The 16,331-nt window shown below is 37.3% G+C and overlaps 1 protein-coding gene across 1 annotated transcript in view; it reads left to right on the top strand.

The window, feature by feature from the left end:
• Positions 1-16,331, top strand: part of LOC124720378 (histone-lysine N-methyltransferase eggless-like) — a 414,374-nt gene that overhangs the window by 328,538 nt on the left and 69,505 nt on the right. Inside the window, exons 16-17 of the mRNA XM_047245705.1 lie at positions 182-327; positions 2,621-2,816. Coding sequence (XP_047101661.1) covers positions 182-327; positions 2,621-2,816 — 342 coding nt within the window. The remainder of the gene's footprint in view (positions 1-181; positions 328-2,620; positions 2,817-16,331) is intronic.

Below are 16,331 nucleotides of genomic sequence, written 5' to 3'. Positions count from 1 at the left end.
TTAAGAATTAGTTATCAGAATATTATAAACATAAGTAAATTATGCCATTTAATGTTGGTTCTCAGTATATATTTTCAGACATAATTTTAACCATCATACCAGTCACCTCACCTTCTTGACTCTAAATGACATTTTAATACATAAATATAACACTTATCAATTCTATTTTTTACATTTACAGATATTTTACCCATGCTATTCTCAGGTTACCTATAAAATGCACAAGTGTCAGCCTACATGTCTGGCTGTAAGCACTGGAAAAGATTGTGCCAGATTTCAGAACCTCCTCAGTCATCTTTCAGAACCAATGTTACACGGCTGGACGAGGTCAGTAATAAGTGTTGTTTCTCCTCTTGTCCCTTGCCCCTTTTTCTTGTATAAAAGAGCAATAACCTTTGGATCAAAGACAGGTTTACTGCCTTTTAATTGAGATAAATCATTTGCTCTGATTTACTGCTTAGGGAAGAGGAAAGTAAGAAGTGAGATAAAAATAATTTTATGACCTTAGAAGCCAGTAAATGGAAAGAGCTGAAGAGGAGGTAGGGTTGCAGACAGGGGGTGGGGAGCAGATTTGCTGCATTTCACCTATTCCTTTGCTTGTGAGATATAGCATGTCTGAGACTGTTTAACATTTGTTCATAGTATTGCTGGATGTAAGGTCCACCAGTTATGCAAAACACAGTTTTTTCCAAGTTCCCAAACATGTTTCAGTATCTCTGTGCCATCATCAGTGGGTTTCTGTTTTATTTAATCTTTACACTCAGTTTGCATGGTTTTTCAGTACCACTTCTGTATTCTGTAAGAGCATATGGACTATCAGACCAATTGTGTGATTGGATTGAAGAGTTCCTAGATAACAGAATGCAGCATGTCATTCTCAATGGAGAGAAGTCTTCCGAAGTAAGAGTGATTTCAGGTGTGCCGCAGGGGAGTGTCGTAGGGTCATAGGACCGTTGCTATTCACAATATACATAAATAACTTTGTGGATGACATCAGAAGTTCACTGAGGCTTTTTGCAGATGATGCTGTGGTGTATTGAGAGGTTGTAACAATGGAAAATTGTACTGAAATGCAGGTGGATCTACAGCGAATTGACGCATGGTGCAGGGAATGGCAGTTGAATCACAATGTAGACAAGTCTAATGTGCTGCGAATACATAGAAAGATAGTTCCCTTATCATTTAACTACAAAATAGCAGGTCAGCAACTGGAAGCAGTTAATTCCATAAATTATCTGGGAGTACGCAGTAGGAGTGATTTAAAATGGAATGATCATATAAAGTTGATCGTCGGTAAGGCAGATACCAGATTGAGATTCACTGGAAGAATCCTAAGGAAATGCAATCCGAAAACAAAGGAAGTAGGTTACAGTATGCTTGTTCGCCGACTGCTTGAATACTGCTCAGAAGAGATAGAGAAGATCCAACGGAGAGCAGCGCGCTTCGTTACAGGATCATTTAGTAATTGTGAAAGCATTACGGAGATGATAGATAAACTCCAGTGGAAGACTCTGCAGGAGAGACGCTCAGTAGCTCGGTACGGGCTTTTGTTAAGGTTTTGAGAACATACCTTCACCGAAGAGTAAAGCAGTATATTGCTTCCTACTATGTATATCTCGCGTAGAGACCGTGAGGATAAAATCAGAGAGATTAGAGCCCACACAGAAGCATACCAACAATCCTTTTCACGAACAATACGAGACTGGAATAGAAGGGAGAACCGATAGAGGTACTCAAGGTACCCTCTGCCACACACCATCAGGTGGCTTGCGAAGTATGGATGTAAATGTAGATGTAGATGTAGATGTACTTATTACAGGTAGTTTGTCATGTTTTTGTGTGGCAAGCCCTTTTCTCTCAGCATCCTGATGAGGTGTTGTGAAGCACATATAAATACAACACATATTTTCACAAGTGTGGTCATAAAAGCACTTTACACTTCACCGAAACACATGGTAATTACAGGACAAGCTACCTGTAATAAATATTACACTAGTGGTCCTGAAAAACCATGCAATCCAAGTGAAAGATTAAATGAAACAGAAACCCACTGATGATGGCACAGAGGTGCTGAAACATGTTTGGGAATGTGGAAAAAACAGTGTTTTGCACAACTGACGGACCTTACCTCCAACAATTTTAACTGCAAACATGGTAAACACAAGGAGCTGCAAATCCAAATGATGAATTAGTTGATAGGATGAGCTAATAGGTTGCATCATTAATATTTTCCAGTAAGTCTGTCTTCGGCTAATATTGGAGTGAAAGACATTTCAAGAAGTTAGTCGTTCTTCGTTTGGTAAATGTTTGTGAACTGCTTTACTGAACCATACCACTGCAAGTTTCATAAAGTGGCAACTGAATGTTTTCTAAACTATTTGTTTATAATTGTAAGACTAGGTAGAAGTCTTTCTGCACATTATTTTTCACATCTCTCTCTCTCTCTCTCTCTCTCTCTCTCTCTCTCTCTCTCTCTCTCTCTCTCTCTCTCCTCTTTTGTATACTATTAAACCAACACTTGATTCTATGAGACATTTTAGTTCAGAACTTTCAAAATTGAGATTTACGTTCTCCTTGTAGTTTTTCCAGGGAAATTATCACTGTTGTTTCTTTCATATAGGGAGAAGGTGAAACATTCAGACTATGTCTCTGTGTACTACAGAGCTCCCTGCAAGCGCAGGTTACGTAATATTGAGGAGCTGCATAAATACCTGTTGAAAACTAAATCCAAAATGACTGTTGACCAGTTTGACTTCGATCATTGGGTGAGGTGCTTCACAGAAGGGACTAATGAGAAGTACTTCATAAAAATTGAGGTATGGTGCAGCTTGTTTCTAATTGGTGCTGCTAATTAAGTCAAAGATATGTATATGAAAGCTAGAGGTAAAAATAATAGTAGTAGTGGGAACTGCATGGAATTGCTTGCCTTGGTGGGAAACTGGTGACTAGATGTTTAGTCTCTTTCAATCCATAATCAGCAGCAACAGCATATCATGAAAATATTTTCTTTTTGCAGTCTGCAGGGAGAAGTAAATGGAAAATTATGTTCAAGGTTGAAATTTTATAATTGCATCCTGCCATGATATATTAAAACATACTTTTTGAGTTGTCGAGAGGAGTAACGATGGTCTGCAAGACACTGTTTACACTTGGGTGCCTAGCTGGGGTACAGCTGGACAGGGAGGGGTGGACAAAAGGCTGATGTGTGGGTGTCTCGCAGCCAGGCCACAGTTACCTGATTGTACTCAACTGCTTGAGTGTGTGCAGGTGGGGGTTGTCGAGCAGCTGTCACGTGCACAAATGTGTGCAATAGGGCCATTTGGTGGATAGCTTACACTACCTGCATGTGCCCACGAGTGCAATGATGGATGGGCGTGGATGCCCTTGCTGCATGGGGCATCACTGGAGTAGCTTGACTTATCATGATATTATAGTGACTAAGCGTAGTGGAGAAAACTGTAGAAGCATAATTCTGAAATGAGAGCATGGATATCTGAAGAATTTGAAAAGGCAGAGGAGCTAGAAAGTGCCTAACTTGAAACTACTCTAACTTTTGTAACAATGAAATATTATGAGAGGATAATGATCTCCAGTGAGAAGCAACTGGAAAGATAGTGACATAGAAAAGTAGAAGCAAAGAAACATATTTAGCAATAAAAATTTCTGACAGAGAGGAGAAATAAAATACTTAAAAGTAGAAAAAAAAGAGATACTAGGATGATAAACCGTTGACAGTGTATTGTAGAACTTAGCCAGTTGTAAGGGGAAATCCATGCACATTCATTCTGGTACCTGACATGGCCAAAGGGTGAAATCTGGCAGATTCCAAAGGATTGGATCCAAATCTCCACTCTATCCTGGTTCTCACTGCCTTAAATATGTGAAGGTAAATGCTGTGCTGGTTACCTTTAAAAGGATATGGTCTGTTATCTTTTAATGACGTCAGCATTGATGGGCAACTATAATCATCTGCTGCATCACAAAAGGAGCCAGACTTCTTGCATTAAAGGAAATTTGTGGTGCTTTAGTAAATATTTATTATTTGCACATGAACTGTGCCTTGTATTATGAAAAGTTTTGCTGTTATTGATCAATAAGTGTCAGTAGATTTGCAGTTTACAGATCTTTTCTTTCTGCCTGATGGAAGGCGAAACAAGCGGCTCGTGCACGCCTTCATTGTAACAGCCCTGCAGAGGGAGCAATGGACTAAGCCTTTTTAGACATACCATAATGAATTTTTATTATGCAGTGGAGTGTGTACTGATTTGAAATACCCTGTCAACTAAATGTATGCAATGGAGCAGGAAAGGCAAAGATTCTGAGCTCAAGCCCCAACCTAGCACATTATTTCAATCTGCCAGGAAATGCAGACATGTATGGTGTCAAAGAAGCCCCTCAATGGAGCAGTCTCTACTAAGTTAACATACTTATTAAGTACATGATATTGCAGTTTTAGTCGAGTTTCTTTTGTATCAGATCTTGAAAACTGACATTTACTGGTGAACTACAGGAAAACACCTTTAGTAAACTGTTCAACCACTGTCAGTGAGTTTATCGGTTTTGTTCAAATATGATATACCTTAAGCATACAGTTCCTGGTCAAAAAGGATTAGCTCACTAATTTGCCTCAACAAATAGTTTTTCTTGTCAAAGAGAAAAGTTTCCTGGTGAGTGGTAAAGTAGTGCATTATACTTTCACAGTGGTTTGTCGACATGAAAATACTAACATACACCATAGTTCAAGACTCATAATAAACAATAATTCTCTATATAACTAGTTGAGTAGGTCATTATACAAATTGGAGGAGAACAGGGACATAGCACCTCCAATGGAACCACACCAAGTGCAGTACTTTGGCATTTCATAGCGATATTTAAATGCATATACATTTTTACTCCATAGTTATATATGTGTGCTTGTGTCTGTATATGTGTGGATGGATATGTGTGTGTGCGCGCGCGCGCGAGAGTGTATACGCGTCCTTTTTTCCCCCTAAGGTAAGTCTTTCCGCTCCCGGGATTGGAATGACTCCTTACCCTCTCCCTTAAAACCCACATCCTTTCGTCTTTCCCTCTCCTTCCCTCTTTCCTGACGAAGCAACTGTTGGTTGCAAAAGCTGGAATTTTGTGTGTATGTTTGTGTTTGTTTGTGTGTCTATCGAACTGCCAGTGCTTTCATTTGGTAAGTCACATCATCTTTGTTTTTACATATATTTTTCCATGTTTTAAGTTTTTTGATCTCTTTTTGAAGTTTGTGGCTTTGGAGATGAGGTTGTGCTGTCTTCAGGGTTCAACAAGTCTTTGGCTGTTCCTATTTGTATGTTGCCTTTTATTGTGACCATTTAAGAAGATAAGACTCTTACACAACAGACTAAAAAAAAATCTTACCTCTCAGGACTATCAAGAAATGTCTTCAGTCCATTATGCACTAATATTATGTAATATTTGTAATATTCCACTTATATTCTCAAGTACTTTCCATCTTAAGTGGCCTTGCAGATAATTCTAGCTAATTAACATTTCATATTTAGCTATACATTTGCCTATAAGAGTTCATGTACGCATTGCAAACATGATGTGTCACTGCATTCCATAATTATTAATTAAATTAATGATTAGTGGCAGACAACCAGCTTTTAAGACAGACTATATTATTATTATCCACCTGGCATGTTTTTGTTCCATTGTATCATCTTAAGAAATTGCCTGTTTTTGTAATTTGGATATTCTATAAAATCTCATTAAATAATGTAGAGTGCACCATAGAGCAATAGTTTAAAGAATAGTATCAAGACCATGAAAATAATCTACTAATTGGAAATTATTTTCTCTTCAAATAGCCTTACATAACTACTTCTGATATTTGTATTTAACTGACAAAGTAAAAGTGAACTGAGGGCGGTACTGCTCTAATGATTAGGTATTTTGTCTCTGTCTTATAAGAATAGTGTCTTCCACTCATCATTGGTGTATTATTCTGCAAGCATGGAGAAACAGAGAAATAGAAGCTGATCATTATTAATTATTGATAGCCTGTAGGGCATTTTCATTCCTCTATTCATGGCAGCCTCTGCCATCAGCACATCCTTATTCATAGGAGTTGACGCTGGCAGAGAAGTATTTCCTCAAATAGAGGTACCCTTGACATGGTGGCTCTGCAACTTTGAAGTCATAGGGCTCTAAGTTGATGGTTTCACTGATTTGGCTACAGTCATATGTGCTAAGACACAGCTCATTTATCTCTCCTACACAACAGCTATACCTACATCATTCGTGTTAATGTTAACTATTTCCTCAAATACTGCTACATAAACAGGTTTAAAGTACCACCAGTTGATAGCAAACACGAAGTGTATCTCACTAATATATATTTTCCACAAACATACTGTCACAAGTGGAGGAGTCTTTAATCATACAACAATTGATTGGGAGAGTTATAGTTTTGTAAGTGGTGAGCATAACAAACAAACTGCTAAACAATAGTATTTGCTTTCTTTGAAAACTACCTAGAACAAATAATTTGGAAGACCACTTCTGATGGAAATATGTTAGATGTAATGGTAACAAATAAACCCAAACTCTTTAAGAATGTCCATAATGATATAGATATCAGTAACCATGAAGCAATTGCAGAACTAAGATTACTAAAATACAAAGGGCAGCTGAAACAAGTAACAGCATTTACATGTTCAGTAAAATAAATAAGAGGCAATAGTGTCATCTATCAAGAAAAATTCTAAACTTTCAGTCCTGAGCATGTGATGTAGTGGAACTGTAACTCAAGTTTAGAAAAATAGTGACCATGTTCAGGGCAGACATGTTCTTAGCAGGATAATTCATGATGGGAGGGACACTCTGTGGTATACAGTCTTAGTAAAAATCTCCTAAAGAGGGCAGCTACCACACAATAGGCATAAAACAAAGCATAATGCTATAGACAAAGATACTTCGAATTAAATGCATTTGGCTGAAAGGTGGGCAATGCACGAGACCTTTAATGAGACTTGTCAAAGAATCTTTCACAAAATCCAAAGGCATACTGGTCATGTGCAAAGGTTAACAGCTGCATAAAAATTAGTGTCCAGATACTGGTGGATGGCACAGGAACCAAAACTGAGTTCATGAAAGGAAAGACAGAAATGGTGGACTCCATTTTCAAATGTTATTTTACAGTTATGATGGAAGGTACAGGAGTACTGCTATAGTTAATTCTCATACCACTACAAGCAATATAAGCAAAATAGATTTGTGTCAGTGAAACAGTTGAAATTGCTAAAACTGAACAAGGCCCTCTAGGTCCAGTGAAATATCTGTCAGATTCTACAAGGCAATCAGCTCCTCTTAATGTATTTTAAATTCCTTGAACAAAACAATGTGCCCATTAGTTTGAAGAAAACATAGATAACATCCATGTAGAAGAGGAGTCACAGAAGTGATGCACAATCCTACCATCCAATGTTCTTGACATCCTTGACCATACTGTGAAAGCTTCCTTACAACATGCTTATAAGAACCACTATTGAGAAGTTTATTAGCAAACTACAGCCTCCTATGTATTACTGCATTAGGAACCATGTTGACAAGTTGACACTAATTACATAGCACACCAACGCCATTAAGAAGTCTTTCTTCCCACACTCTGTAAGTTGAAGTAAATGGGAAGAAAGGTCAGTATGTGGTACATTGGAAGTAACCTCTACTGTACCCTGCCGTGCTCCAAAAAACCTACAAAAGATCAAATCGTGCACCATCTGAAAAAAAAAGCCTGTTATTAAGCAAAATGTGGAACCTCGCCAGCCAAAACCGTCACTCGTAAACAGAAGCAAGGTAAATTCAACATTCAAGATGACAGTTAATTTAACTAACACCACAAATGCAGCAAGAAGAATGAACGTATGTTTAATGTGTGATAGTCATCTTAGAGGCCTTGCACATGAAATAAAAAGCATAAACAGTGAAGTAAATGCTTCAGGTTTTATTAAACCTGGCACTCGTCTTGACCAAGTGCTTTCAACTGTAAACAATATCTCTCGAAAGACAATGAAGGAAGACTTCATTGTAATATGTGGTGGTGCAAATGACGTCGCACACAATGATGGTTTGCATGCTGTTAATGCCCTAAAATCTGCTCTAAACCATCTACATGACTCAAACGTCATTGTTCTCAATATTCCACACAGGTATGACTTGCCTCAATTCTCGTGTGTAAACAGGGCAGTAGCATATACAAACAGTCAATATGCAGAAATTTGCAACCGTTATGCAAATATACAAATGGTTAACGTGCAACATTTTAGTAGAGATCTTTACACCACTCACGGCCTTCACCTCAATCGGCACGGAAAAAGTCACTTAGCATCCATTATTTGTGAAATCGTCGTAAATGCTAGGAACAACGTATACTCAAAACACACACATTCGAAGAATGAGTGCTCCACAACACAAGAAGACTGCAGGAATGGGTATAGACAGACGACATTGGACAAATGGCTGCTGAAAACACCAGGTAAAGCTGATTCTTCCCAGGCTCCCAGTGCATGGAAACAGACCAACTTGAATCAATGGATAGTGAAAAATACCAAACCCACTCTGTCAACTGATATTTCTTTTTTAGGGATAAATGTATAATTGGTTCTGATAGGGTGACACGTCCATCAAGCGTTCAACAATGCAAACTCACTTTCAAATTAATTCAGCAGAACTTTCAAAGTCTTGCCAATAAGCACAACGAGTTGGATACCATTGCAGCAATTGACAACCCTGATGTTTTAGTTATAAGTGAACACTGGTACACAGATGAGCTAATTAGTGTATGTAAGCCACTTTCCATGATCTTTTGCTCTGCCTTCAGTAGAAAAGAGAAACGCGGTGGCGGGGTAGCTATCTTTGCAGCCAGTGATAGTAATTATAGTGTAATAGATGTAAGTGCTTTCAGCATTGAGGGTGTAATAGAACTAGCAGCAATTAATTATAAGTGGGGGAAAGAGAACTTCATTATTATAGGCCTATACACACCTCCATCTGGTAGCCTAGATAGTTTCTTTGATGTTCTTAATGACCTGCTTGTTGACGTTGACAGTAAACACTGCAATAAAAATGGCTGGGTTAACATAATAGTAACTGGAGATATAAACATTGACTTGCTGTCCAATGACTCTGTATCTAAAAAACTAATGCCAATACTAGCTCAATTTAACTTAGCATTTCTGATAAACGAGCCCACTAGAGAGGTCAATAGTGTAAAATCATGCATTGACAACATTATAACTAACATGTCCCACTTTACATGCAGTGCGTCAGTTCTGAAGCTTGCCATTTCTGACCACCACGCAGTACAGGTATTGATAGAAGCTGAAAATCTTCATGTCAATAGAAAAGAGAAACAATATGTGACAAAAAGAATGACCAATGACGACAATATTAAAGATTTCAACAGTTTGCTAAAAAGCCTACAATGGGGTGAAAAAAAACAGCATTACTTTCAGTGAGTTTTCATCAGATTTTTATTATTGCTTCAATGTCTCATGTCCAGAAATGACCTTTACAGTAAATGACTGCAAAAAGATACAAAAAAATAACTGGATAAATCATGAAGTAAAAACAGCAAGAGAGAAACTTAGACTTCTCCAATATGCAATGATAAGTAATAACAATAATAATAGACTAAAGGTAGAATTTAAGAACTATCAGGATTACTATAAAGATCTTCTGCTAGAAACTAAAAGTAAATATTTAGCCACAATGTTAAGAAACTCTACTAACACAGGTTTAGCTGTTTGGAAAGTAATAAATAGCTTTAGGGATTGTAAGGACAGATCAACAAGTGATTTTACTATAAACCATAAAGGGCATATCATGAAATGTCAATGTCAGATTGCAAATGTTTTTAATGAGTACTTTTCTTCTGTTGGAAAATCTGTCAATGACCATTTTAAGAATCTTCAGCATAGATATAGGGGCATTCCAATCAAACAAACCATATACTTGGCTCCAACCAATAACAAGGAAGTCATAAACATAGTAATGTCATTAAAAAATACAAAATCAGCAGGCTATGATGGATTGTCTATCAGTACACTGAAAAGATGCATAGACAACATATCTGATGCCATGGCCACAGCAGTAAATGATGTAATTGCATCAGGTTGTTTCCCAGATAGTCTAAATACAGCACAAGTAACCCCGATTCACAAGAAAGGTGATAAATCTAAAATTGAAAACTACTGCCCCATCTCAATCTTACCTGCGTTTTCTAAGGTAGTTGAGAAAGTTATTTACACTAGACTAATGACATTCCTGAGTCAACACAATTTAATATTTGAAAATCAGAATGGCTTTATGAAAAACAAGTCAACATCAGTAGCATCAGCACAATTAATAGACAAAATAATAACGGACATAGAGAACAAGGAGTATGTAACTGGAGTGTTCCTTGATCTAGAAAAAGCTTTTGATTGTGTCAACATCACCATATTACTTGACAAACTGTGGAACCTGGGTATCAGAGGAACTGGCTATGAGCTAATAAAATCGTATATGAGCAATAGAAAACAATTTGTTTTGCTTAAAACAAACAGTGGGTCTTACAAATCTAAAATTACTGATATCAAATATGGAGTGCCTCAAGGTTCTGTCTTGGGACCCCTTCTTTTCTTAATTTATGTTTATGATACACAGTATTGTTCTCCTAACTGTACAAAAATATTGTATGCAGATGACACATCAATAGTGTGTAAACACAAAGACTATGAGAGTCTGGAGGTACAGTGCAACAGTGTAACTAATGCAGTAGTCAAGTATTTTAATGAAAGCCATCTAAATGTAAGTGCTTCAAAGACTGCAATGATGGAATTTAACACAAGGAAACAAATAGAATTTGACATGAAATTATCCATAGGAAATGACATTGTAAAAAAGGAAAAATGGACAAAGTTCTTGGGAATTACAATCCAGGACAGCCTCAAATGGGACATGCATATTGATTCCTTAGCATGTAAGCTGTCAAAGAATGTGTTTGCTATAAATATGATTAGCAAATATTGTAAGGACATGTGTGTACTAAAAACTGCTTATCATGCCCTATTCTCATCAAACTTAAACTATGCTGTAGAAATATGGGGTGCAACAACTCAAGCCAACCTAAGTACATTATTAATACTACAGAAAAAAGTTATCAGAATTATTTGTGGTGCCAAACCTTGAGAATCATGTTGGAATCTGTTCCCAAAATTAGGTGTGCTTACCATTATAGGTGTATACATATTGAAAGTTATATTGCTTGTGAAAATAATAAATCCGAATTTCAACTGTGACCTGCACCAGTATGATACAAGGCAAAAGTTCAGATACCATGTAAATAGCCACAGAACAGCTTTATATGAAAAAAATGCACTTCATGCTGGGCTGAAGCTAGCCAATGCCCTACCAAAAAGTCTCACAACCCTTCCTACTAACAGATTAAAAGATCAGCTAAAAAGAATTCTAATTGAAAACCCTTTTTATTCCCTAGACGAGTATTATATCTGTATGAAAATTGCTTCATAAGTATGTCGAGCTCATAGTTTTAAGTAACCTGCAACTAATATAATGTTGATAAAAACAATATTTGTAATGTCGTGATTGTATACTACCAAATGTAAAATCCATCAAAATCTAAAATTTATTAATACAAACAAATCTTTACCTGGTAATTTATAAACTGACGTATTCAGAAGGATAACCTGTATGATGTCCTGAAACTGTATTATTTCTAGGGATTGTATTTGATTATTCGATGTTGAATAAATATTATTATTATTTCCTTCACTTTCTCAGACGTTAAGTCCGGTTAAAAATGGAGTGACACGGACCTTGATCAAGCGTCACTTCCTTTTAACTGTACGGTATGTGTTATATTGCATTTAGGAACTTTCGGGTAATTGAACATGTATCAATAATTACGGATTTCTGTAGCTGTATATATATGTTTGGATGTAGCTGTATTGCATTGATGTACTGGTGGATATTGTGTGGTTATTATTATTATTATTATTATTACCACCCTTACCCTTAACAGTGTTTTATAGAGTATGGATGTAGATGTGGATGTGAAGTCATCATTTTTCAAGGCTGCTGTGCACTTCTTTGCATTTTTCTGCTGCTTCTCTCCTTTCTTTACACTGCTTTATATAAGCATCACAGGGGATTCAGTATGCAATCGATGGTTTATGGACAGCAAAAACAAAGATTCTGTGTCCCATTTCAGATACCTCATTGTAACAACATACTGTTACATTCAAAGGGGCTGAGATATTCCACAATTTTTATACCTACAATGCCAAGACACTTACACATTTCCAGGAACTGGGAATTGTAGGGAGTCACTCACTGTTCTATGGTGTCTGCTGATTTCACTAAATTTTCTTAGTAGTAATTGAGGAAATTGAATTGCAATTCTTCAGATGTAGTATGGGCACTTTCTTCTGTAATGTACACTTGAGTTTTCATTTATTCTCTTATGATTATACCATAATCCCGTAACTGTTTGAGATGCAAGCTACATTGAAGTATTAAGTATTGAGTGATAATAGTATCCATTTATGACTTGGGCATGAATTTAGTAATGCATTCCACCCAACACGATATCTATAAAATGTTTGTCGACTTTGGGTTTGATTAATAATTTACATATGTGCAATAAATGTGTTAACCCCTTTTTTAAACAGTGTCATATACTGTAACAGAGAAAAATGACATAGTGGTTAAACCAGTGGACTCACATTTTGGAGAACCATGGTCCAACTGCCAGTCCAGGTATTCAGATGTAATTTTTCTATGGTTTCCCTAAATTGCTTACAACAAATTCTGAGAGAATAGATTTCAAAAGGACATGGCTGACCCCTCTTCCCAGTCTGAGTTTGTACTCTATCTCTTATAACTTACTCATCCTTCATGTAGTGAACTCAAGAATTGGTGATGGGAAAGTAAAGTGAAAACATTTAGACATTCAGAAAAATCTTGTGTAGGTAACTGTTTATTCAATATAATAGAGGGAAAAATTCCACGTGGGAAAAATTATATATAAAAACAAAGATGAGGTGACTTACCGAACGAAAGCGCTGGCAGGTCGATAGACACACAAACAAACACAAAATTCAAGCTTTTGCAACAAACTGTTGCCTCATCAGGAAAGAGGGAAGGAGAGGGGAAGACGAAAGGAAGTGGGTTTTAAGGGAGAGGGTAAGGAGTCATTCCAATCCTGGGAGCGGAAAGACTTACCTTAGAGGGAAAAAAGGACAGGTATACACTCACACTCACGCACATATCCATCCACACATACAGACACAAGCAGACATATTTAAAAGACCAAATATGTCTGCTTGTGTCTGTATGTGTGGATGGAAAGACCAAATATGTCTGCTTGTGTCTGTATGTGTGGATGGATATGTGCGTGAGTGCGAGTGTATACCTGTCCTTTTTTCCCCCTAAGGTAAGTCTTTCCGCTCCCGGGATTGGAATGACTCCTTACCCTCTCCCTTAAAACCCACTTCCTTTCGTCTTCCCCTCTCCTTCCCTCTTTCTTGATGAGGCAACAGTTTGTTGCGAAAGCTTGAATTTTGTGTTTGTTTGTGTGTCTATCGACCTGCCAGCGCTTTCGTTCGGTAAGTCACCTCATCTTTGTTTTTATATATAACTGTTTATTCATATAATCAAACAATTTGTGCCAAGAAGGTGACACATGGAAATTTTTTCAAATCAAATCAAAACATCAATAAGAAGTTTTGTTATGATAGTAACTGTTTGTTTAAATATCTACATGATGAAACTACTTTCCAGAACCATGGGTTCATTTATTTTACACAAAAAAACAAGGGTTCAAGGAAACGAAAGTATTCAGGAATTAGGATGATCTCCCAGCAACCTGAATCAGGAGAATGGTAGCAGGTCAGTACAACGGAGGAGAAAGAACACAGCAAGCAATAAACAACCTTAGCTTAACCTGATGCCATGTGGATTTCTGGAGCCAAACTTATACTGTAAAGTGGAGACGCTGAGTCACAGATAGGCACAACAAAAAGACTGTCACAAAATGAGCTTTCAGCTAACAAAGCCTTAGTCGAAAATAGACCAGACACACACACACACACACACACACACACACACACACACACACACACACACACACACACACACACAATTCAAATGCAACTTGTACATGCATGACCTCAGCCTCTGGCAGTTTGAGCCAGACTGTGCAGTCGAGTTTTTCACACACAATGCAAATGCAACTTGTACATGCATGACCTCAGCCTCTGGCAGTTTGAGCCAGACTGTGCAGTCGAGCTGTTGGTTTAGTTATTCTACCAGTCAACCTATTACATAGCAAACACTTAAATGCCTTGTGTAATGGAATAGAAATTGGTATCAGAAGGAAAGACATTGTTGGTGTCTGTAAAGGGCTGGTAACTGCAATTTTTTCCCAAATTACTTGAAGCACTGCAAATACAATATAATTTACAATAAACAATAGATGCCTGGCTCAGTTTATTTTTCTCTAATTGCTGACAACTCAGGGCCATGGTTCTTTAACATTCAGAAGCCCAACCAAAAGACAAGATTGTTTTCTGTGGCACATCTGCTGAACAAAAAGCAAATGATTATATGAACATGTAATTTGATAAGTTTCTATATATTTTAATAATCGCAGTCGTATAGTAGTAGTAGTAGTAGTAGTATGGTATTCTGCCTTATGGCAGGTCTTGTCATAGGTTAAGCCCTTCCGCTTTTGTCTTTCCATAGCCAGTCTTTTCATCTCTGAATATTTGTCTCCTTTTATATTGTCCATCATTTTCTACCTTGTTTTTCATCTTCCCCTTTTTCCCTCCACCATTCCTTCTATTCCTTCCTTCAATAAAGAGTCCCTCCTCAAACAATGTCCAATCCAGTTCTGTTTTCTCTTTCTGATGACTTTCAGCATGTTTCTTTCTTCTCCAACTTTTCTTAATACTTCTTCATTCGTTACTCGGTCTTCTCATTTCACTTTTTCCACTCTTCTCCATATCCACATCTCTAGTGCCTACAATCTTCTTTCATCTTCCTTCCTCAGTGTCCAGGTCTCCGCACCATATAGTGCAATGCTCCAGATGTAATATTTGGCAAGTCTTTTCCTTAGATCTTTGTTTAGTGATCCACAAAGTGATTTCTGTTTCCTCTTGAATCCTCCTTTTTCCATTGCAATTCTTTTCCTAATTTCTGTTGAGCAATACATATCATCCATTATTACACTTCCCAAGTAATTGAAGTTATTCACTTGCTCTATTTCATACAGCATTTTCTCCCCTTTCCTCCAATTACCATTCTTTTCGTTTTCTTCTTGTTAATCTTCAGTGCATATTCTTCTAACTTTGTGTTTAGATTATCTAACATTTGTTCCATCTCTCTTGCACACTCTACCATCACAACCATGTCATCTGCAAATCTTATACACTCCACTCTCCGACTCCCTATACTAACTCATCTCCTTCCGTCAAAACTTTCACTGATAATTTCCTCAAGATATATACTGAACAGTGTCTTACACCTCTTCCCAGTTCTATTTCTTCACTCTTCACAACTCCTATTCTTACTCTTGCTATCTTGTTCAAATACAAATTTCTAATTAGCTATCATCGCTCCAGTCAACTCCATGTTTCCATAGGATTTCCTTCAGTTTGTCCCATATGACACAGTCAATAGCCTTCTCAAGATCAATGAACACAACATACACCTTCCTTTTCTTCTCCATGTACCTCTCCCCTATCACTCTCATTAGCCCAACGGCATCTCTAGTTCCCACTCCTCACCTGAAACCAAATTGTTCATCTCCTATTACGCAATTCAGCTTTCCATATAGCCTTCTGTTGAGCATCCTCAGCAAGACTTTCACTGCATGCGATATCAGGCTCACTGTTCTATGTTCCACACACTTTTTGCTGTCCTTTTTCTTTTCTGTAGGTATTAAGATACTTTCTGTAAAGTCCTTTGGCCATTTTCCTGTCGTGTATATTTGATTACACAATTCAATCGACCCCCTATTCCCTTCTTTCTCCAGTGACTTTAACAGTTCAGCAGGAATCTCATCAAATCCCATTGCCTTTCCATTTTTCATCTCCTTCATAGGTTCTTCAATCTCACTAGTTGGTATTGAATTTCCTTTGTCATCATGTGCAACTTTATCATCTTCTTCTTCTTGTTCTTCTTCTTATTTTCTCCCAAGGTCTTCTTCACTTGGTTGACTGTCTGCAGCGTGTAGCCATTCTATATATTCTTCCCATCTTCTCATTATTTCTTGGGGTTCACTCGCCATTTTACCA

The sequence above is a fragment of the Schistocerca piceifrons genome, chromosome 11 (genome assembly GCF_021461385.2).
Source record: "Schistocerca piceifrons isolate TAMUIC-IGC-003096 chromosome 11, iqSchPice1.1, whole genome shotgun sequence".
NCBI lineage: Eukaryota > Metazoa > Arthropoda > Insecta > Orthoptera > Acrididae > Schistocerca > Schistocerca piceifrons.
This window is presented reverse-complemented; position numbering and strand designations above follow the sequence as displayed.